The 22,019-nt window shown below is 31.2% G+C and overlaps 2 protein-coding genes across 5 annotated transcripts; one reads left to right on the forward strand and one right to left on the reverse strand.

Moving 5' to 3' along the window:
* Window positions 1-4,362: 4,362 nt before the first annotated feature.
* On the forward strand, window positions 4,363-8,317 carry LOC144566091 (exosome complex component RRP45A-like). 4 transcript variants are annotated; one of them, XM_078315961.1, is made up of 10 exons: window positions 4,363-4,704; window positions 4,829-5,038; window positions 5,419-5,514; window positions 5,644-5,758; window positions 6,078-6,158; window positions 6,235-6,423; window positions 6,971-7,179; window positions 7,336-7,385; window positions 7,581-7,825; window positions 7,899-8,317. In XM_078315961.1, the coding sequence occupies exons 1-9, from the start codon at window positions 4,568-4,570 to the stop codon at window positions 7,787-7,789; spliced, it is 1,296 nt and encodes a 431-aa protein (XP_078172087.1). In that variant the 5' UTR covers window positions 4,363-4,567; the 3' UTR covers window positions 7,790-7,825; window positions 7,899-8,317. The 4 variants fall into 4 exon arrangements, with proteins under 4 accessions (XP_078172087.1, XP_078172088.1, XP_078172089.1 ...); XM_078315962.1 differs by having other exon boundaries at window positions 7,902-8,317; XM_078315963.1 differs by having other exon boundaries at window positions 7,889-7,947.
* Window positions 8,318-9,335: 1,018 nt separating this feature from the next.
* LOC144566465 (alpha-(1,4)-fucosyltransferase-like) lies at window positions 9,336-11,056 on the reverse strand. Its single transcript, XM_078316489.1, has 3 exons — window positions 10,526-11,056; window positions 10,262-10,435; window positions 9,336-10,066 (listed from the first exon to the last, which is right to left on the reverse strand). Exons 1-3 carry the CDS (start codon window positions 11,045-11,047, stop codon window positions 9,494-9,496), a joined length of 1,269 nt encoding a protein of 422 aa, XP_078172615.1. The 5' UTR covers window positions 11,048-11,056; the 3' UTR covers window positions 9,336-9,493.
* Window positions 11,057-22,019: the final 10,963 nt, after the last annotated feature.

Below are 22,019 nucleotides of genomic sequence, written 5' to 3' on the forward strand. Positions count from 1 at the left end.
TGACTTTATGTGAGGAATACATTTGGGGACCACTAGCATTTAATTTCTCAAACTAAAATTATATTTTGCCACCTAACTCTTATTAGTTCAAAAGAGGAATATTATTGAAGCACTATTTTGAACTATCCTCAAACACAAGGCAGTTTTCCTTTCTAGTTTCTACAAACTTATCCTGCATTAATTACATAATAATTCAGAATTTGACATCTTCTATCATTCAAGAAAGAACCACAACATCTATATCAAAGAAAGTAGAATATAATTAAATACAATTGTCATTGAACATTTTTATTTTTAAAATTAATTAAAAATTGTCACGTTGGATAAAAAATTAAAACTGCTAGCGATTGACAATCAATGGATGAAAATCTATAATTTTGTCAGTGTGAAAATTATAATATTTTTTTAAAGAAAATTTGCTAATTTTGAAGTTATCATAAATCTTAAAAATTTGAAAAAAAAAAAAAGTTAACACTTCGGATAATACCTCTAATAGAAAAACCTAACACAACTTCATTTTTACGGTTTTAGTTGTGTGTCTGTTAATGGGAGCTTCAAAACAGGTGTGGCTTACTATTAACAATTTGGTTGTTGTTTGAGGACTATAATGGAAGGTTCTTCGTGCTAAATAAAATTTCAATGTCAACAATATTAATCGTATTTCTTTTATTATGCGTAGATTCTTGATTCAATGCTAAAAATAAACACGCTGATAGTAAATACCATTCGAATCTTTCCCCTGCAAAGAAAGGAAGACAAAAAAAAAAAAACTAAGGTGGTGCTTGGTGAGATCTAGAGTTTAGGAGGTCTAAGTTAGTTAACTTCGCTTAGGTTAATCTAACAGGGGCAGACCTAGCATGTAACAAGGGAGGCAGTCGTTCCCTCTGAATTTTAAATTTTAGTGGTGATCCATTGGTACTTATTGATTTTGTCCTTTCTGAAATTTTTTTTGTCCTCCTCTGAATGTTTGATTTGTAATTCGGATTAAATTTAGTGTTAAAATCAAAATAAATTTTTTGAATTATGATAGATAATTAGAATTATAAGTTAAAGCATCAGAAATTACAAGTCAAGAGCATTGAAAAATATAAGCCAAAATATATTTTTTTTATCGAATACCCAATTCGTTAATGAGTTTAAATCCGATTAGCTATTTAAACCCGATTCGATATTTTTTTGCCTCCTCCCTCCTGACAAAAATCCTGGATCCGGTCCTGTGGCCTAAGTTATTCATGTTTGATTGAGTACTAAAGTTATGTCATGTTTTAAATTATTTATTGTTTGATTAGATTTTAGTAGCCTAAAGTATGGATTTTTTTTATATTTTATTTTTTTGGGGTCCACTAACTGTAATAATTTAGGTAATAAGCTCAACGGAAAAATTATGTAGGTCTTGCAACCTTTTCTGACTTACCTTTTCTATTAACTTTATTTTGGTTTATTTACTTTACTTAACTTGATTGTACTACAAAAACAAAACAAAGAAAATTGAATTAATTTCAATTTTTATTATTCCAAAACATAATACAAAAGACTGGTATCAGTTCAAACAAGCTTTTATAGTACCAGCTTAATTATAGTTGAAACATAGTAGTACAAATTACGAGTCACGTGATTTCTTACAAGGAATGAGAAATAGCACAGAAATATATAATTACTACAAAAATATTACAAAATTGTATAATTTCAAACATTACAGTAAAAATCAATAGAAGGAATGTGAAATAATATCATTACATAATTTCAGCAAGATTCAAATGCAATTGCATAGTAGCAATATCTTACAAGAGTTCATGTTAGATCTAATCTTTTTTTTTTTTTTTAATTTGTACATGCTAAATGTAATTAGGCTAGTTCATTGATCGCGCTTTTTAATCATCAAGATAAAAGAAAATCTGTGAAAATTAAGTATATTTGCTTTAAGAAAAGCTAATTTTCTCGAGTAATCAAGCTGGTTCATTGATAACTATTTTTTATCAATCAAAGCCAAATGGAAACAAGTGAGAAGAGAAAAAAATTATCACAGCTTTTGATTGATCAATCAAGAGACTCCAAGTGTACACAAATGCAAGATCATGTGAAAAAAAGAAAAAAAGAAAAAAAAAGTTAGGCCACATAAGAGACTAAACGTTAAGCCATATTGACATGTGGCTTAATTTTGTGTACGTTAGACTAGTTTAAAGCTTGACTTATTTCATCTTAGTTCGGCTCAATTAAATTATATTTGATGGCAACACTGAGGCCTAAACTCTTTATTCCATGATTTAGACCACAACCAAACATAATTTTTTTCCTCCCATGAACTAGCATGTTAATGATAATTGTATCAAATTGGTACCAAAATTGAGAACCATTCACATCTATTTTACTCAGTTAAAACAATGTAGAAAAACCATATTTTATGAAACCGATTAAATGGTTACAGTGGAATATAAAAAAAAAAATATTAATAAATCAAATATTACGATATGCACATTAAGCCAGAATTAATTATTTTCTTAAAGTTTTAAAGAAGAGGGTAGAGATTCAATCCAGCCAACTGTCTATGAACTTTTTGTTTGAGATTCAAATATGCATTTTTGTCATCGGATAAAGGGTTGGTTATTAAAGTTTCTTAAATTATAGTTCCATACTTCATTATTTGAAAAGGGCAAAGGGTAATAAAAGAGATTACCTATAATGGACAAGTCTAACAAGTCTGGTATCCATATTTAGTGTCTGTGGAGACAAAATACACATGACTGTTTCAAAAAGTCATCCTAATAATTCTGGAGGTTAAATTCGGGAGAAAATGATAGTGATGGAGAAAGAGGATTGAATTTCTCTCATAAATTTAAAAATTGTGATTTTGTATATTAAATTTGAGGAGGGATCTATTTATAATATTTTTAAGTCATTATATCTTACAACAATTTGGTTTTGTAATTTTTAAAGTCTAAATAGTCAATCCCGTTCAATATGATCTCGATATTAAAAATGTGCTTGGAGATCGAATTTTACATTTTTTTTAATCTTTTTACTATTTATTTATTAAGTATTTTACAAAATTTGTGTTTTATAGATAATTCTGGACCACTGAAACAATACTTTTGTAAAATACTTAATAAGTATTAAAAGAACAAAAAAAAATATAAAATTTGATCTCCAATTGCATGTAAATATAGAAATTACATTCAACGATTTGGATCAACTGTTTAAACTTTAAAAATTATAACACTGAATTATTGTAAGATGTTGTAACTTACAAATGTTGAGAAATAAATCTCTCAAATAACTCTGTTTTTTTTAACGTATCAATACCTTTTTAACTTAAAATTGGAGTGAGGCTAGAAAATCACTACTTTCGTATGGTCCTGAATTCATTTTTAAGATCGGTGACAATTGTCACCGACATTTGTATCGATGAAAAGATACACAACCGAGACTTTAAATCAAGGAGACTGTATCTCAATTACATTATCGCTATTTCTTAAAAGTAATTGCTAAAAGAACACAATACATACTCGCATAATCTAATGATCTGATCCCTCATCCAACCTAAGCAAATAGTTGCCACTTGTGAACATGGTCTAAAATTTTTACATCAAGTGATTTTCTATCTATCTAAATAATTGTAAAATAATATAAATTTTTGTATCAAGTGGTATGAATTGACTGTTTAAACTTTGCAAGTGAAGATATGGATCCACAGATGTGCGCTACACCAGGAGCGGATCTAAAGCCAATCAAAAAGTGGCTAAGCCACCTCTATAATTTTAAAATATTAATTATATATACTAAGATTTAATTAAAATTTATTTTTTTGGAACATTTTATATAGTTCAGCCCCTCTTATAAATCATCACATATTCACTTTAGTCTAGTAGTAAGGACTTATGTAGTGTTGGAAAGAGCTTGGGTTCAATTTTCACTAGCTACAATTTTTGTATTTTAATTTTTAGCCCTCCTATCAAAATTTTCTAGTTCTGCCTCTGCGCTGTACGCCTATACATAGTACCGTAGCATCTACACTGAATTAAATTACACCGCTTCCAATCTATAATTTCTAGGTTCCATAAACTAATATTGAGAAAATGAATTACAAATGAATTAAACTTTGAAACAACTCTGCTTAACAAATGAATACTCCAATGGGCACCAAATGCGCCAAAATGATTTTCTCGAGTCGAGTCGCTTCTGAAGTCTGAACTTCTGGTTCCAATCATTTTGTTTCTCAACCTACGGGCTACTTGCCTAAATAATAAAAAATAAAATAATAGGCCCAAGGCCTGTCTGGCCCGTTTCAAAAAAGCAGGCCTCTATATCTGCTCATTTTAATCGGGCTCTGATTAACTAATAATTTGCATCCAGATTGGTTTGTATAACAAATCCTGTTTGTATCTTTTCTCAGTTCTTCATTCGAATCACTATCCTTGCTAAAACCCTAACGCCAAAGCCCCCCCCCCCCCCCCCCCCCCCCTCGCCTTCTCTCAGTTTGTTCACTTTCACTATTCCGGCGACCAACTGCGCCTCTCTCACTCTCTCTAGATATCTATCTATCTCTCTGTAGTGCGCGAGAGCGTTATTAATGGAGCAGAGATGGGGAAATACGTGGAGGCCTACAATAAACGAGAAGCAATTCATAGAAGAGGCGCTTCGATCGGAGATTCGAGTTGACGGGCGCCGTCTCTATGACTATCGACGTCTCACTATCAAATTCGGCAGGTACACAGTGTCCTCTTTGCATAACTGTTCTGGCATTTATCCATGGGTTTTAGTTTGAGAATGTTGAATTTGAAAATGTCGTCATTTATGAACAATTGAGATTTTTATTCACATAAAATTGCAGGGAGGATGGTTCATCGGAGGTACAGCTCGGTGAGACCCATGTGATGGGCTATGTAACGGGTCAACTAGTGCAACCGTACAGAGATAGGTCGAATGAAGGCACACTTGCCATTTTTACTGAGTTCTCTCCCATGGCCGATCCTTCCTTTGAGCCAGGCAGGCCCGGCGAATCAGCCATAGAGCTTGGTCGCGTGGTTGACCGTGGTTTAAGGTTTTTTGTTTTTTCTGCTCTTCATATTTACTTTGTATAACATATGAAGTTGTTCTCTAAACATTTGTAAATAATTGGTAAACTAATGCTGAGAAAGAAAAAAATGACAAAACCCTAAACGAACCGCAAAGACATGCACATGGAAGAAAGATTAAAATAAAAAAGATTATGCAGGTATGTGATATCATCCGCATCCGGTAATGTAGTGGTACCAGTTCATGAACCATACTTGGCTTGGTACAGACATTGTAGCTTCTCATGCTGTACACAGTTTATAATTTATTTGTGGAACTGTTAATTACACTTGCTTAAGTTGTGTTGTTATTTCACTCCCTGTTGCAACTCAAAAGAGGGAAAATTTATATACATTTCTATTACAGGGAAAGTAGAGCAGTTGATATGGAATCCTTGTGTGTTGTGGCTGGGAAATCAGTGTGGGCTATTCGCGTCGACCTTCATATCATAGATAACGGAGGGTATACTTGAATACATGCATATATTGTTATATCTTTTGTTTTCATACAATACCTTCAATTAAAGTTGGAGTCATCTGCTGACAAGTTATTAAAGAACTAAAGAATTTTTAAATTAATTTCACTAACCAGGAATCTCATAGATGCGGCAAATATTGCTGCCTTAGCTGCTCTTTCAACCTTTCGGAGACCTGAGTGCTCAGTTGGTGGTGGTGATAGTCAAGAAATTATTGTGCATGATCCCGAGGTTTGTTTTAGTGCTTACGGATTTAAAATATTATTTAATGCCCCTCTTGTAAAAATGGGTTTTGCGTAGGTTTCTATGTTTAGGTTTCTAGTCTGGTGAGCTATGGTGTTCTTGCAGCCAATGATCCTTTTCTCTCACTCTTTGTTTTTTTGGTTTTCCAAGTGATTATCTTGGTGCTTTCTAATCGAAACATGATGTTTTTTTGGATTTGCTGATTTTTGCCCATATAAATAATGCTCTTTTATCTTGATGAATATTTTTACTTCAAACTTCTATATTATATATTGATGCTTTCTGTTCCAAATCTTTGGCTGTACAGGAGAGAGATCCAATCGCACTGACAATACACCATTTCCCCATAGCGGTGACATTTGCATTCTTCAGTGAAGGCAATACCTTGGTATTTTCTAACATGACATTTTGTCATTGCATTAAATTTTATGTAATCATTGGGTTTTTAACTGCATTTCTTTTAGGTTATCGACCCTACTTACAAAGAAGAGGCGGTGATGGGAGGTAGAATGACAGTTACCATGAATTCAAATGGCGAAGTTTGCGCAATACAGAAGGCGGGAAGTGACGGCATTCTGTCAAGTGATGTCGTGCGATGTTTACGTATTGCCTCTTTAAAAGCCGCTGAAATGACCACAAAAATTAAAGAAGCCGTAAGCCCTGCAGGACCATGTTTTGTTTTTATGCCCCATATTGGTACATACTCGCTTAACCTAAAGTAACTCAATTTTGAGTTTAGATCCTGACCGTCAGATCTGTTTTGGCCCGAATATTAAAGGATTCCCGTGCATTGATTCTGATCAGTCGTTCCGGATCTAAACTCAAAATTTGAGTTACTTCAGAGGATCTGGACTCATATTGGTACTGTACTAGTCTGAAATGGAAGTTATACAACAAACTTTGCAATCCTGTAATGATCAATACCAGTTCCTGGTCCTTTTCTATTAAAAGTATTGGAAACCCAATAGGGGATAAAATGATTGTTACATTGGTTATCCATTAATGGCACAGGCCACTGTATAGATATTTGAACTTAAATTTGTTAGTACTCTGTTACTGGTATGGACTTGCAAATTTAGCTAAAAAAATCTGATTTGCTGGTACATACAGGGAGCTTAGCATTCTGCCAGTATATCACTATATGTATTGGTAGCTGAACCTATAGCTAAGTAGCTAATATATTCTTTTTTGTCTTTACAGGTCGAAACCTATAATGCTGAGGTAGCACTTAAGAAGGTGAAGCGGCACCCCTTGTTGGTTGCTCAGAAAATTACTGTACCAGATGTGGCAATGAAGGAAGCTTCCTTTGAAAAGATGAAAAACTCTGATGGTGATATGGAGAGCAGCCCCAATCAAGCTTCAACAAGTCGTACCAATGCCGATGCGTCTGTTGGCCGCCCTAAAATTTGGTATTATTTTCTTGTTCTCTTAATTCGGTAAACAATTTAAAACTAGATTCTGTCTTTCGCAGTAGTTTATTTTTGTATTTTGTATATTATTGGCATGCTTATCTTAGCACTGCTGTTTTTGTTGTTATCCTTCACCTCTTTATAAATTTTGTGCAGGGATCCTTATTCAACAAGCGCACCTAGTATAAGCTCCTCTCAGTTACCTGGTAATTCATTTAAATCCACTGTTTTATTGACTAGTATATGTTTCACTAATTTAGTTTGCAAAGAACCTACAAAATGCTAGTAGTCGTTGCACTCCAGTTAAAAATGGTAGATTTTTCAAAGAGAGAAATTGCAGTATATTTGTAACCTTATTATATGTGTTGGCCTTCTTTTTTGAAACTCAAAACACAATGCAGGTACAGTAGGTACGAGCAACGAACTGAATGAAGATCAAATTATGCAGACAGATGAGGAATCTAAACCCGATTTAAGAAATGACCAAATTTCCGGTGCAACTGGTGTCTCCAGTGCGATTCATCAACAAAACAGCCCTCCAAAGAGCTTGAAGGATGCCGTTAAGCCAAAAAATAAAAGAAAGAAGAATGCCGAAAGGAGTGCAAGATAGATTTTGCTCCTGGTCTTTTAATCAGAATAATTTAAGGTAGGCAATTAGATCTTCTTGATTTGGTGACTAAATTACACCTTGTTAATATTTATGTAAAAGTGTGTTATAGCAGAGAGAAGCCAGCCTAAGTCGATTTTGCAAAGATGCTTTTCATTTGTCTCGAACTTGATAATTTGGAGTTGTTGTTTATGATGAGGCACACTGGAGGAAGATTGGTTTTGCAAATGAGTCAGTTGGAGACGGGGGCAACTTATTTCCATTTGTGGTAAATTTATTGGCATCATTCCACAATTGTTAAATTTGTGGTTTTGCCATCTTTCAATTAGAAAGCGTAAAATTGGTTCAATGTTGACACATAGGAATAGGGTTTAGGAATTTTGTCTGAACGAAAAGCTTTCACTTGTACTCAATTTTTGTTTACTCTTTTGAAGGAATGCGTACCGTTTTGCATGAGCTCAAAAATATTGTTACTTTGGTAAAAAATTGAGGTTCTAGAATGAGAATGCCAAATGGTGAAATTTTCCCATATTATTTTTGTACCGACTGTTTTTTTCTTTCAGAATCTTTGTTGGCAATATAAATAATTATTCACCACCATTTTTCTTGGGTGATTTCCTTTTACTGCAAATGAAAGCATTAATTAAATAAATATCATATTTTCCAGTCGACGAAGTACTAAGGGTCACTAATCAGCCGCACAACTAAAAATTGATACAGATTGTAGCAGTAATGTTAAAATGCACAATTTTTTTTGACAGAATTATTTGATTGATCTCTTGTTTTTTTTTTTTTTATTATTATGGTTCTTTTATTTAATTCGCTCAGCCTATAGTATTGGCGAAGAAAAATTTCCAAAGAACCGTAGCATTTTTGCGGTTCATTTTAATAATACTAAATTAAAAAAAAAAAAAACTGTTCTTTTTAACATACTATCCACATATATTCGAAATATTCGCTGTATAAAATGTTTCACAAATAGTGTCTTATCTCTTATCACATCCGGTCTAACTGTGATCTCATAAGTCATAAGGTCATTTTTCCATAGACCAAAAAAAAAAAAATTAGGCCGATGCTTTTGGAAAAACGGTTGCGAAACAAGTTGTAAGTAGGAAATTTGGCACGGACATCATATTGTGAAACTTTTTTTTTGAAATAAGGATAGAGAAATTAATATACATATTCTTCATTTAGGACACTGCTCTAATTATTTTACTACTAATCTTGTTGTAACATAGAGAATTTTTTTTTTCTAATACCCTAGTTTCTGCAAAATTTCCCAATACCGCTCTGGGAAAATGTCATTTCGCAAATAATGATCAGAGTTTAAAGTTGAATGATATTATTATGTCGCTTTCTTGCATTATAATTCGACGAATAAGTATAGCGTTAAGTATAAATAATCTGGATTTATAAGATTATCTGTGTGATTTATTCAAAATTATTATTTTCTTTTATGTCCTTCACAAATCTGCAATTTCGTCAGTGATTTCTTTATAATAGAAAGTCTATAAATTAATTTGTTGAGACAGTAATGTTTGCTTGGAAATAATGGAACTAAATTGTTTATTGAATGAATACATCTCTGATCTTTACACTTACTGATTATTACTAAATTAATTACCAGAGCAGAGAATAAATCAAATAACTTGTGAACAATTAATTAAAAAATAAAACTACCCAAGTTTGAATGCAAAACATAAAAGCTCATTGTGTTGCAGTGGCATTCCTTCCACCTTTCATGCTAGCATACTCGCAAAGCCGGCACGGCAATGTGTCGAGGCTCGCCAACCGTACCTTACCGTAATTTCCCAACACACCACACCGTCTCCACGCATGAAACTCTGCGTAAGCCACAGGATCTTCTGCGACGGCCTTAACGTACTCCGCCAACTTCTCAATCGACTCAAACTTGGATGCATCAATGATCGAATTGGGAGGCACAAGGTCCCATACATTTGGTGCGCCGAAATAGATCGGCACTGCGCCGGCGTCCAAGGGATAGAACAATTTCTCGGAGACATAGCTCTCGGTCCATGTGTTCTCAATGGCCAGCACGAACTTGTAGTGTGACATGGAACAGTGGAGGTGATCCCACCAGTGTGGAACCGGGTTATCCCTCATCTGACAGTCTGGGTAAATCTCCAGAGCCTTGTCATCGCCTCCTACATTGTTGAGGCAGCGGCCAAAGGAGTGGTGCGGCACGTGGGACAGGAAGGATTTGGCCGTCGCATCCCGGGAATCAAGGCATCTCGATGAAGACCAGTAGACCAACACATCCTGCCATAAAAATAGATGTATGTTCAGTGATGTTAGATAGTCAAAATTGCAATAGTCAATACAAATTTTACCATAAGATTTTCATAAAGACTATTAACAAGGGGATAAGATTTTAAATTTTTAAGGAAACATGTAATGTTTGATCAAACTTCTCCAAAAAAATAAAAGAAATGTAGAGGATGCATGAGAGAGTACATCTCGCTTCTTGTTGGCCACATTGTAACTGTGCATGGTGTGAAAAGCCTTGCCGGCATAGGTCGCTTGGACGTCGCTACTGGAATGATAGCTGATGAAGATATCCTCGTGCCCTGTCGGTGCTCTCCACGCCTCCAATTCTACGAAGGCTCTTAGCGGCTCCCCAGTTTTTCTCTACACAATGACATAATGAGCTTGAACATTTACAATTCTATTTTGCTATATAATATATATATATACTTGAAATTGTGTCAAAAGCCTTACAGTCTCTGGCGGACCGTAAAACTGGTACAAGCCCACATCAGCCTGGTCGGCCAGTGCCTCATTTCGGGTCCACAAACAGCTCAACCCGCACCGACACTCATACAACCCGTCCAAATTGTCAGGTATCCACATCACCATCTTAACATGCACGCTGACATGGTCAAGTTTTAACTTCGAGCAATCTCCACTGTCGGTCTGTTGCACTGCCGTTTTGTTTACCTTCCATCTCCTAAACTTGTCCCTGAACAGAGAGCAACCGACCTCAGAGTCCCAGCGGTCATAGGCCAGTTTTAGGTCGGTAAAGGGTTCTCTTGGTCTAGCTCCAATCGAGTCGACTGCAGTTATGATGTTTACGGGTATTTTAGCATCGTCTTTCTTGTCAATGATTTGAAGGGATGGCGATGTGCTGAGAAACGAAGGGAGAACGTGAGTGAGCACGATGGCTACAGCGAGGAGAGATGCAAGGTAGCATATGCGTTTGGATGAGAAAATGAAACTTGATTTGTACTTTGAATTGGCCATGGAATGAGGTTTGATGAGAGGACTTGTTGAAATAATTTCAAATTTATATGAATAGAAATTAGAATGGCGTTACAAGGTCAATGTCAAAGGAATGGTTGTGCTTCAATTTTTTTATTTTTAGAATGGCGTTACAGTGGTATGCTTCAATTTTTTTATTTTTAGAAATATAATAATTAAATTATTAAAAAAAACACAAGTACTGAACTACGTACTGATTCCGTCCCCTTGAGGTATTTATAGGAATTATGTAATTTGTCCGAAATAAATTTGAAAACTATAAAGCAAATCATTGATTAAGTTCTTATAGAAGTTGTCAAAATCGGATAATTCTAAAATCACAGAAATTAAAGATAACAAAACACTTTAGCCTCTGACCAAAGGGACTCAACCAATTTTTATGTCTATGAATAAAAAAATGGACATCCTTTGTTCAGTCCTACTCAGCCCGATTAATTTTTTAATCAAACTTGTGGAATCAATTATTGGTTTAAAAAATTATAATTTCTCTGAAGAAATGCTAGATTTGAAGTTCAAAACCACCTATTTATATTTTTGTTTGTCAAACCCAGTGAAAGTATACTCCTCTTAAGTCTTGGACCTGTTCGGAAGTAATCTCAAATATAGAAATTGATGGGATATTGAGTCTGGTTGGAAAATTTTCCAATTGACTGTTCGGCTGTCTCTTTTTGTGGAGATGGGATTGAATGTGAATTTCCATTTCTGTTTTCGTTTCTTCGTTATTTTGTGGGAATTTTTTTTTGATCAGACTCAATTTGTTTTTTTTTTCCCCTACTTTTTGTTACTTGTTGCATCTCTCTCCACAATTTTTTTTTTTAATTAAGAGATAACACTAATATGTGATAACTATATATAAACTTCTTCACTGATTCATTTTTTCAAGTTTATTGATAAATTGTTGTGTCAAAATTTTGAGGTTTGTCCATACCATACTCCGGAAATAAAAAAAATATATATTCCGGATGTTATGTTGCAATAAGGTAATATATATATATTGTCAAATAATAAGGCAATTATTAATAGTACAAATAGGGGAAAACAAAAAGGAATTTCAATAAGAATTGCATTTCAGTCGAAATAAACAATTCGGTATTTCGGTGCACACATTTACGTTTCGTCGGGAAACCAAACAGTACCAAAGATTATCAGTGTGGTTGATATAACAAAAAAGAAAGTGTACTGTTCCTTGTTCCAATGGCTCACATTAAAATTATTTGGCGTCTCTTAATTACTATGCTTCATAGCATGTTGATGTGTTGGCGCGAACAGAAATAATAGCTAAAGCAAGTGTTATATATGTTTAGTTTCTAAACAAGTATCATGTTTAACAATTGAGTTACAGGTTAACAAGTAACATGTTTAGTCTCACAGTATACTAAATATATTACGCAGGAGCAGAGTTAGACTTTTAAGTTATAGATATCAAATGTAAATAAAGTAAATTATATAAATTTTTCATGTTGCGTATGTGAATTATTTACGGTATCCATAATATTAACCCTCATTTATTATACATGACTCCACTTATGATATTACATGTTGACATAATGATAAAATGAGATGTACAAGACAAATAAGTAATGATAAAAATGTTTAACTAAAGATCATCTTGTGGCAAAATAAGAAGTGATATAATTCGACTTATGTGTCAATTAAAATATTTTATTACGTAAACATGAATAAGAAGATCAGCAATTTATTAAATCAACATGTAATCGGATTTAATAAGATAGTTTAACATATCATTTGTCAAATCAATTACATATAAAATAACACTATAGGTATAGCTTATTTTGCTCAAATCCCAGACGTTATTTAAATTTAACTTGAAAATTATAAATTCAAAATTTCAGTACCGCTTTTACTTCGTCTGACATGAAATGCGTTAATTAAGCCGTAATGGGGGAGAATAAGAAATTGTATTATTTTTTAAAAATTATTTGCTTTCCACTTGTCGAATTTTTAATATTCAACCCTGTGTGTTTTGACCTTCAGACTTTTGACCCACGGGAACCCAACCACCTTTCCCATTTAGGGCATGTTCGGCTGTTGGGGTTTTGATGGGATTTGATTGAATTTCCTATCATATTTCCTGTAGGTGTTCGGATGTTTAGTTTTGGCCCACTTGTTCCTATTTTGGATCCCACCTCGATTTGAGAGTCAGTGTAATTTGATGGGAAAAAAACTATTGACTCAAACTTAATTTTTTTTTTCCCACAAGCTGTCACGTCTCTCTTTGTTCTCTCATCTCTTTACTATTGACTCAAAATTAAATAAAGAGTTGTAATTTATTTAAACAACCACATATTAGATTGATCCGAACAACAATCTTTTATTATTATTATTATTATTATTATTATTATTATTATTATTATTATTATTATTATTATTATTATTATTATTATTACTATTACTATTATTATTATTATTATTTTACAAATCACAACAACTTTCTAAGATATAAGATTTATTAACAATTTCATTCAATTAATAAATGAAACAACTAAAAATTCATTTTATTAAATATAACAGTTAGATTACATTCATCTCATTAAATACAATTTATTTAGTTATAAGAATAAATATTTATATTTCATAAATAAAATTAATAAACATTTTTTTTCTAATTATATATTTTAAAATAAATATTATGTTATTATTTAATATATTTATTAAATTACATTATTGATAATATATTAATAAAGAAAATTATATAATATCAAATATTTTAGAAAGAAAAATAGAATTTCCCATAACTAATCCCACGGTACAACCAAACACTCAATTTAATACATTCCCATAATTAATCCTATGCATACCCATACCCGTGGGTTTTCACCTTTTTAAAAATGAGTTCCCATCCCCATCAAATTCCATCCCGTTTTAAACCCGAGCATCCGAACAGGCCCTAGCTTTCAATTATTTTTCGCTGTTCATCCTTTCGTCTAGGGGTGTCAATGGTACCTTTTCAACCATTTACCTGATCCGTATCGTATTCGATAAGACGGGTATGGATAAGATTTTTTTTTCGTTAGCTTATTGGGTATGGGTATGGGTAAGAATTTTTTTTCGTTAAATAAATGGGTAAGGGTATGGGTAATGACTATTTCGTACCCGTTACCCTATAGGGTAATTATAAAATCCAAATATATATTCAATTCAATTTCCAACCCACTTAAATGTATATTCGTGTTTTTGAATTTTTATTCTTTATAAAAATTAATTTAGTTGGAATTGATTGCACATCTATTTTATTTTTATTAGACATGCACTTATATATGTGTTAAAATGAATGAGTTTTTGATGTTTAATTTGTAAAATATAATAAAACTAATTATTATACTAGTATTATCCGTTATTCACCCGCTACCGTTTCGTTACCCGATAATATTAACGGGTAAGGGTAGGGTAGGGTAAGATCAATTTTTAATGGATATGAGTAGGGTATGGGTAAGATCAATTTTAATGGGTATGGGTATGAAAATGTCTCCACCCGATCCGTACCGTACCCATTGACACTCCTACTTTCGTCTATCTCTATTAGCAACATTTTTTCTTGCCTTTTCGCTTTTTTTTTTTTTTTACAATTCTGATTTTACATAATTTTTATAAATATATTAATTAATGTTTCAAAGAAAGATGTTCATAATTTAGCATAAGCATCTGACTTTACAAGATTATTTTTAGTAAATGTTAGAAGTCAAGCTACTTAACTATTTAATTTTTACAAAGAATTCTTCTATACAGCATTTGAACTTGTGATTTCCTAGACAGAGAACATTGCTTTTGCTTTTAGATCAAAAGCTAGTTCTCGATCTCGCAAAATTTAATATTGAATAGTTAAAAATGAAGTATAAGTATTGATTATGCATGTGTCAAATGTTAATAGGATAATAGAAAAAAACATCTAACAGTGAATGTATTAACAATCTATAATGTATCATGTATCATGTATCATGTATCATGTATGTATAAACACAAAAAATAACAAACACCTGACTATATTTCATATGAAACATAAATTCATATCATCTAAGGGAACAAAATATTTATGTATAGATTCGGACTTTCTGATCAAAACTCAGCAAGAATATTAAAGTCACTCACATTTTATTTCGGGCCGAATTGGTATTGGTATGGATTCTGATCGAACGTCCATATTTAAACAGAAATATTATATTACCTCAGAGGATATGGACTCAGTGAAATATTGGGGCTGATTTGTAATTCTTTTTTATTTTTTTTAATGTGAGGAAGATCATTTATTTTGTTATTATAAATAGTAAATAGTTAAGTAGATAAATTTGATGAATGTAATTAGATGCTTACTTTATTTTCTTTGTTAATGAAGCACGCAAGCAATTTGTTATTAGCTAAAAGAATACTATACATAAATCTTATACTACACTGAAAACCAGATAACAATTTATAGGAACCATTAGAAATGTGTGTGTCATTAGACGATGGTTTTTCTTGAAATGATTTAAGTTAACCTGTTTTTTTTTTTCTTTTGAAAGAAGAAAATTTGAATCATTAAACCTGAATTAGTTGGAACGTGGTTGTCAGCCAATTTTGAACTACTTCAACGGATATATATATATTTTTTAGAACTTCAACGGATATATATATATTTTTTAGAACTTCAACGGATATATATATTTTTTTTAGAACTTCAACGGATTTTAATTGTAGGATAGAATATTTTTAAAGTATATTTATCTCCATTTCATAAAATGATGAATCAACTAATTTTAATTTGACCTAATCAAGCCAAACATATTCTTTTTATGTAGAACTTCAACGGGTTTTAATTGAGTATAAAAAGAGATTTTGTACGATCAATGAAGTACAACTGTACAAGTATATAAATCTCCATTCATAAAATGGTGTATTTAATTTTAATTTGACCCAATCAAGCAAAAAATTAAAACAAATCGTCATGGACCGGGCCTTGTGCGGTTCAAAATCAGATAATAAAAGTATTATAATATAATATATCCCCAGTTGTTTTCAGTTGCAACTAATATTGGTATATCTGTAGCTTCAGTTCTAGATTCTGAGAATATTAACTTAGCTTTTAGGAGACAACTAACAGGAGAACTTAGGGATGAATGGTATAGTTTAGTTTCTCAAATGAGGGTAATGCACTTGGATATTGACGCGACAGATACTTTGAGTTGGAGATGGAATACTAATGGTAAATTTACGGTAAATTATTTTTATAGTTGGCTTGAGTATGGAGGGATTCAAAATGTTACTTTTAATACTATTTGGAAAGCAAAGATTCCATTTAAAATTGATATTTTATTGTGGCTTGTTAAGCAGGATAAGATACTGACTAGAGTAAATTTGAGCAAAAGAGGATGGCTAGGAGATGTAGCTTATCAGTTTTGTGGGGCATCTAAAACAATAGATCACTTGTTTGTGCAATGCCCCTTTAGCGACATTTTTACATAATTTGAGCAAAAGAGGATGGCTAGGAGATGGCTAGGAGATGTAGCTTGTCAATTTTCCCATTTAGCTTTCAATTATTTTTCGCGGTTCATCCTTTCATCCATCTCTATTAGCAACATTTTTTCTTGCCTTTTCGCTTTTTTTTTTTTTTACAATTCTGATTTTACATAATTTTTATAAATACATTCATTAATGTTTCAAAGAAAGATGTTCATAATTTAGCATAAGCATCTGACTTTGCAAGATTATTTTTAGTAAATGTTAGAGGTCAAACTACTTAACTATTTAATTTTTACAAAGAATTCTTCTATACGGGATTTGAACTTGTGATTTCCTAGACAGAGAACATTGCTTTTGCTGTTAGATCAAAAGCTAGTTCTCGATCTTGCAAAATTTAATATTGAATAGTTAAAAATGAAGTACAAGTATTGATTATGCATGTGTCAAATGTTAATAGGATATATAATAGATAAAAACATCTAACAGTGAATGTATTAACAATCTATAATGTATCATGTATCATGTATGTATAAACACAAAAAATAACAAACACCTGACTATATTTCATATGAAACATAAATTCATATCATCTAAGGGAACAAAATATTTATGTATAGATTCGACTTTCTGATCAAAACTCAGCAAGAACATTAAAGTCCCTCACATTTTATTTCGGGCCGAATTGGTATTGGTATGGATTCTGATCGAACGTCCATATCTAAACAGAAATATTTTATTACCTCAGAGGATATGGACTCAGTGAAATATTGGGGCTGATTTGTAATTCTTTTTTATTTTTTTTAATGTGAGGAAGATCATTTATTTTGTTATTATAAATAGTAAATAGTTAAGTAGATAAATTTGATGAATGTAATTAGATGCTTACTTTATTTTCTTTGTTAATGAAGCACGCAAGCAATTAATTTGTTATTAGCTAAAAGAATACTATACATAAATCTTATACTACACTGAAAACCAGATAACAATTTATAGGAACCATTAGAAATGTGTGTGTCATTAGACGATGGTTTTTCTTGAAAGGATTTAAGTTAACCTTTTTTTTTTCAACTTTCTTTTGTTTTTTTTTTTTCTTTTGAACGAAGAAAATTTGAATCATTAAACCTGAATTAGTTGGAATGTGGTTGTCAGCCAATTTTGAATTACTTCAACGGATATATATTTTTTTTAGAACTTCAACGGATTTTAATTGTAGGATAGAATATTTTTAAAGTATATTTATCTCCATTTCATAAAATGATGAATTAACTAATTTTAATTTGACCTAATCAAGCTAAACATATTATTTTTATGTAGAACTTCAACGGGTTTTAATTGAGTATAAAAAAAGATTTTGTACGATCAATGAAGTACAACTGTACAAGTATATAAATCTCCATTCATAAAATGGTGTATTTAATTTTAATTTGACCCAATCAAGCAAAAAATTAAAACAAATCGTCATGGACCGGGCCTTGTGCGGTTCAAAATCAGATAATAAAAGTATTATAATATAATATATCCCCAGTTGTTTTCAGTTGCAACTAATATTGGTATATCTTAGCTTCAGTTCTAGATTATGGAAATATTAATAACTTAGCTTTTAGGAGACAACTAACAGGGGAACTTAGGGATGAATTGTATAGTTTAGTTTCTCAAATGAGGGTAGTGCACTTGGATATTGATGCGACTGATACTTTGAGTTGGAGATGGAATACTAATGGTAAATTTACGGTAAATTCTTTTTATAGTTGGCTTGAGTATGGAGGGATTCAAAATGTTACTTTTAATACTATTTGGAAAGCAAAGATTCCATTTAAAATTAATATTTTCTTGTGGCTTGTTAAGCAGGATAAGATACCGACTAGTGTAAATTTGAGCAAAAGAGGATGGCTAGATGTAGCTTGTCAGTTTTGTGGGGCACCTAAAACAATAGATCACTTGTTTGTGCAATGCCTCTTTTTTAGAACAATTTGGAATTGGATTGCTGATTATAATAATTTTGCGTTTGATATTACAACTATGGAGGAATTGTGGTTTATTGATGCTTTAATTCCTTTCAAGCTTCTAAATAGCTAGCTATAGCGGTTTTGGACCCAGAAAGCTAAGCTACGGGCTAAAACTGCGCTAATCAAGCTATGACCGCTATAGCGGTCCGCTATAGCGCGTAGCGGCAATAGCGGTCCGCTATGCTACATGGGTTATGATTTTGCAATTTTTTTTTTCTGAAAACATGATTTTGCAATTTTAATGGGCCTTAATATCTAGATTGGTTTTTTTTTCTTTTTTTACTTTATTAAGCTATATCAATACAATGGAACATGTGCGGGCTATACCGCTATATCAATTAAATTTTGTATCATGCATTAATATATGGTAGTGGTATATTTTGAATATAAAATATATCGATAGTTTTTGAATTAGGGATATTTTGAATGACAATTTGAACTTTGTATTGGTTTAATATGAATAATATTAGAACTTCTTAATTAATTTGATATTTTTTTTCTTGATGAGACATTTTTACTAGGCAAAGCCTTCTATGGACATAAGGACCTATTTGTAAAATGAACATATTTTTATTTTTAAAGTTCAAACAGTCGATCCGAACCGTTCATCTTGTTCTCCATATTAATATGTGCTTGGAGACCAAATTTTACATTTTTCTGATTTTTTTTACTATTTATTAAGATGGGTACAAAATTCAATGGTCTGAATTTGATATTTTTTATACCCATCTTAATAAATAGTAAATAAATTCAGAAAAATGTAAAATTTGGTCTCCAAAGATATATTAATATGGAGAACAAGATGAACGGTTCGGATCGGCTGTTTGAACTTTGAAAATAAAAATATATTCATTTTACAAATAGGCCCTTATGTCCATAGAAGCATCACTCTTTTTACTATTAGTAGAAATATAAAATATAATTTTTGAAATAAAAAAACGCTATTTATAATAGCTTTCGCTATCACTAGTGGAAAATATGGAATCAGGATCGGTTATATACACATATCAGTATCGGAATCCAACCGATCCTGTTGAAGGCGATACTGATACTATCAGGATCGGTTTTATATTTTTTAAAGAACCGATCCAAATAGAAACTATTAGGATCGGTTTTTTAACAAAACCGATCTTAATAGTTGTTATCTAGATCGGTTTTTGACTAAGAACCGATCCAGATACGTACTATCAAGATCGGTTTTTATAAAAAAACCGATCCTGATACAAATTTTTTTTTTTCAAAAAAATTTCTGCAAAAAAAAAAAAAAAAAAAAAAAAAAATCAAGGTCGGTTTTTAATAAAAAACCGATCCTAATAGTATTAGGATCGGTTTTTTATTAAAAACCGACCTTGATTTTTTTTTTTTTTTTTTTTTTTTTTTTTTTTTTTTAAAAAAAAATTGTATCAGGATCGGTTTTATTGCTAAAAACCGATCCTGATAGTACTATCAAGATCGGTTTTTATATAAAAACCGATCTTGATATTTTTTTCGAATTTTTTTTTAATTAAAAATTACATATCAAGATCGGTTTTTATATAAAAACCGATCTTGATAGTATTTTCGATTTTTTTTTTAAAATTACATATCTAGATCGGTTTTTGAATAAAAACCGATCTTGATACGTACTATCAAGATCGGTTTTTATATAAAACCGATCCTGATGTTTTATTGAGGCTAAAAAAAATATTTTTATTTATTTGACCAGCTTCCATATATATTTTGCTGGCCAGCATCCTAAATTTTTTTTTTTTGCACAGTAAGAAGCAATAATCAATTAAATATCATATACACATTCTAAATTAATTATCATACACATCTTAAACTATTACAAAAAATTCATGTACTTCATACAAAGTTTTGTGAAGCATTACATATTATAACAATAAATTTAAATCCAAAAAAAAAATTAATTAACAAACATACAAGTGACTAATTGGGCTATTTCTTCAATTAACACACATTTATGCAATATACACAATTATGCAATTAATGTAAAGCACAACAATAAAAAAATCAATAATTACCTCTTTTGCAATCACATCACTTGAGATTAAAAAAAATCCTAAAAACAAAAACAAAGGTAACAATTAGATAGAAAAACATTTTCCAATAAAAAATACAAAAAAATGTGTTTTAAAAGTATAATAATGAGAAAATTAGATAAAGCTAATACCATGATAGTTGATCGGCCGGATGATTAAGTAACTTGAGAGAGATGTCCTCAAAACTGTAAAACAATATACAAACACCATTAATTCATTTTTGAAACAATAAAAAAAATAAAAAATTGGCACAATTGAGCCGGAGGTGCGAGATGCTCGGATTTGAGAGGAAGAGACGGAGAGAAAGATAGAGAGACACACGGAGGAGAGAGAGAGACGGAGACAGAGAGAGAGAGTACTGAGGATTTGAGAGGGAGATACGGAGACAGAGACAGAGACGCTAAATTGAAAATGAGAGGCGCGAAATGAAAATAAGAAGAACCCTAGCTAAGCTGGTTATATAGAAAGTTATCATTAGGATCGGTTGTTTATAAAGAACCGATCCTAATAGTATCAGGATCGGTTTTTATAAAAAAACCGATCCTGATACTAATTTTTTTTTTCAAAAAAATTTCTGCAAAAAAAAAAAAAAAAAAAAAAAAAAAAAAAAAATCAAGGTCGGTTTTTAATAAAAAACCGATCCTAATACTATTAGGATCGGTTTTTTATTAAAAACCGACCCTGATTTTTTTTTTTTTTTTTTTTTTTTTTTTTTTTTTTTTTTGCAGAAATTTTTTTGAAAAAAAAAATTGTATCAGGATCGGTTTTATTGCTAAAAACCGATCCTGATAGTATCTGGATCGGTTTTTAGCAATAAAACCGATCCAGATAGTTTTTTTTCTTTTATTTGGAAAATCTTTTCATATGGTTATGTTTAAATAAATATAAAAAATTACATATTAGAAATATAAGTTAATTATTTAATAAAAATTTTATTTAATTTTCAAATGACTTGTGCATATAATATATTTTCTTTTCATATGGTTATGCATCAATGACTTGTGCCATATAATATATTTTATTTTCCATTTCAACACTTAAATAAAATGAAGGAAGGGGATTTTTTTTTTTCAGCTATATGTTTAATTTGATTATCTTTAGATATATATTGTGGTATATGTATAATTACAATAATAATTTATGGAAGAAACTTTCTTATTAAAACAACAGTTATCGGGTTAATAAATTAACAATGGCTATTTATATGATTTTTATGTAGGAGATTCTCTCTGATTTATAACAATTGACGACCAATGTCAAATTCATTAATTTCTATGTATATTTTGACCGGTTTGAAATGATCAGATTTGCAACGACCAATATTGTTGCTCTTTATACTAGAATTGTTATTGGTCGTCAAAAGAACGACCAAAATGACTTTAAGATTCTCAAATATCATTAATAATAAGACAATAAACTTTTACATTTTTTTTAATTAATGTATATATATAT

Source organism: Carex rostrata, chromosome 15 (genome assembly GCF_964058835.1).
Source record: "Carex rostrata chromosome 15, lpCarRost1.2, whole genome shotgun sequence".
Lineage (NCBI taxonomy): Eukaryota > Viridiplantae > Streptophyta > Magnoliopsida > Poales > Cyperaceae > Carex > Carex rostrata.

Coding starts and splice junctions, on each gene's coding strand:
- LOC144566091 (XM_078315960.1), top strand. CDS start 4,568: ATGGAGCAGAGATGGGGAAATACGTGGAGGCCTACAATAAACGAGAAG. Junction 6,159..6,234: donor TCAGTGAAGGCAATACCTTG/GTATTTTCTAAC, acceptor CATTTCTTTTAG/GTTATCGACCCTACTTACAA. Junction 7,180..7,335: donor GTTGGCCGCCCTAAAATTTG/GTATTATTTTCT, acceptor AATTTTGTGCAG/GGATCCTTATTCAACAAGCG.
- LOC144566465 (XM_078316489.1), bottom strand. CDS start 11,047: ATGGCCAATTCAAAGTACAAATCAAGTTTCATTTTCTCATCCAAACGC. Junction 10,436..10,525: donor TTTACGGTCCGCCAGAGACT/GTAAGGCTTTTG, acceptor GTCATTGTGTAG/AGAAAAACTGGGGAGCCGCT. Junction 10,067..10,261: donor TGGCCAACAAGAAGCGAGAT/GTACTCTCTCAT, acceptor TTTTTATGGCAG/GATGTGTTGGTCTACTGGTC.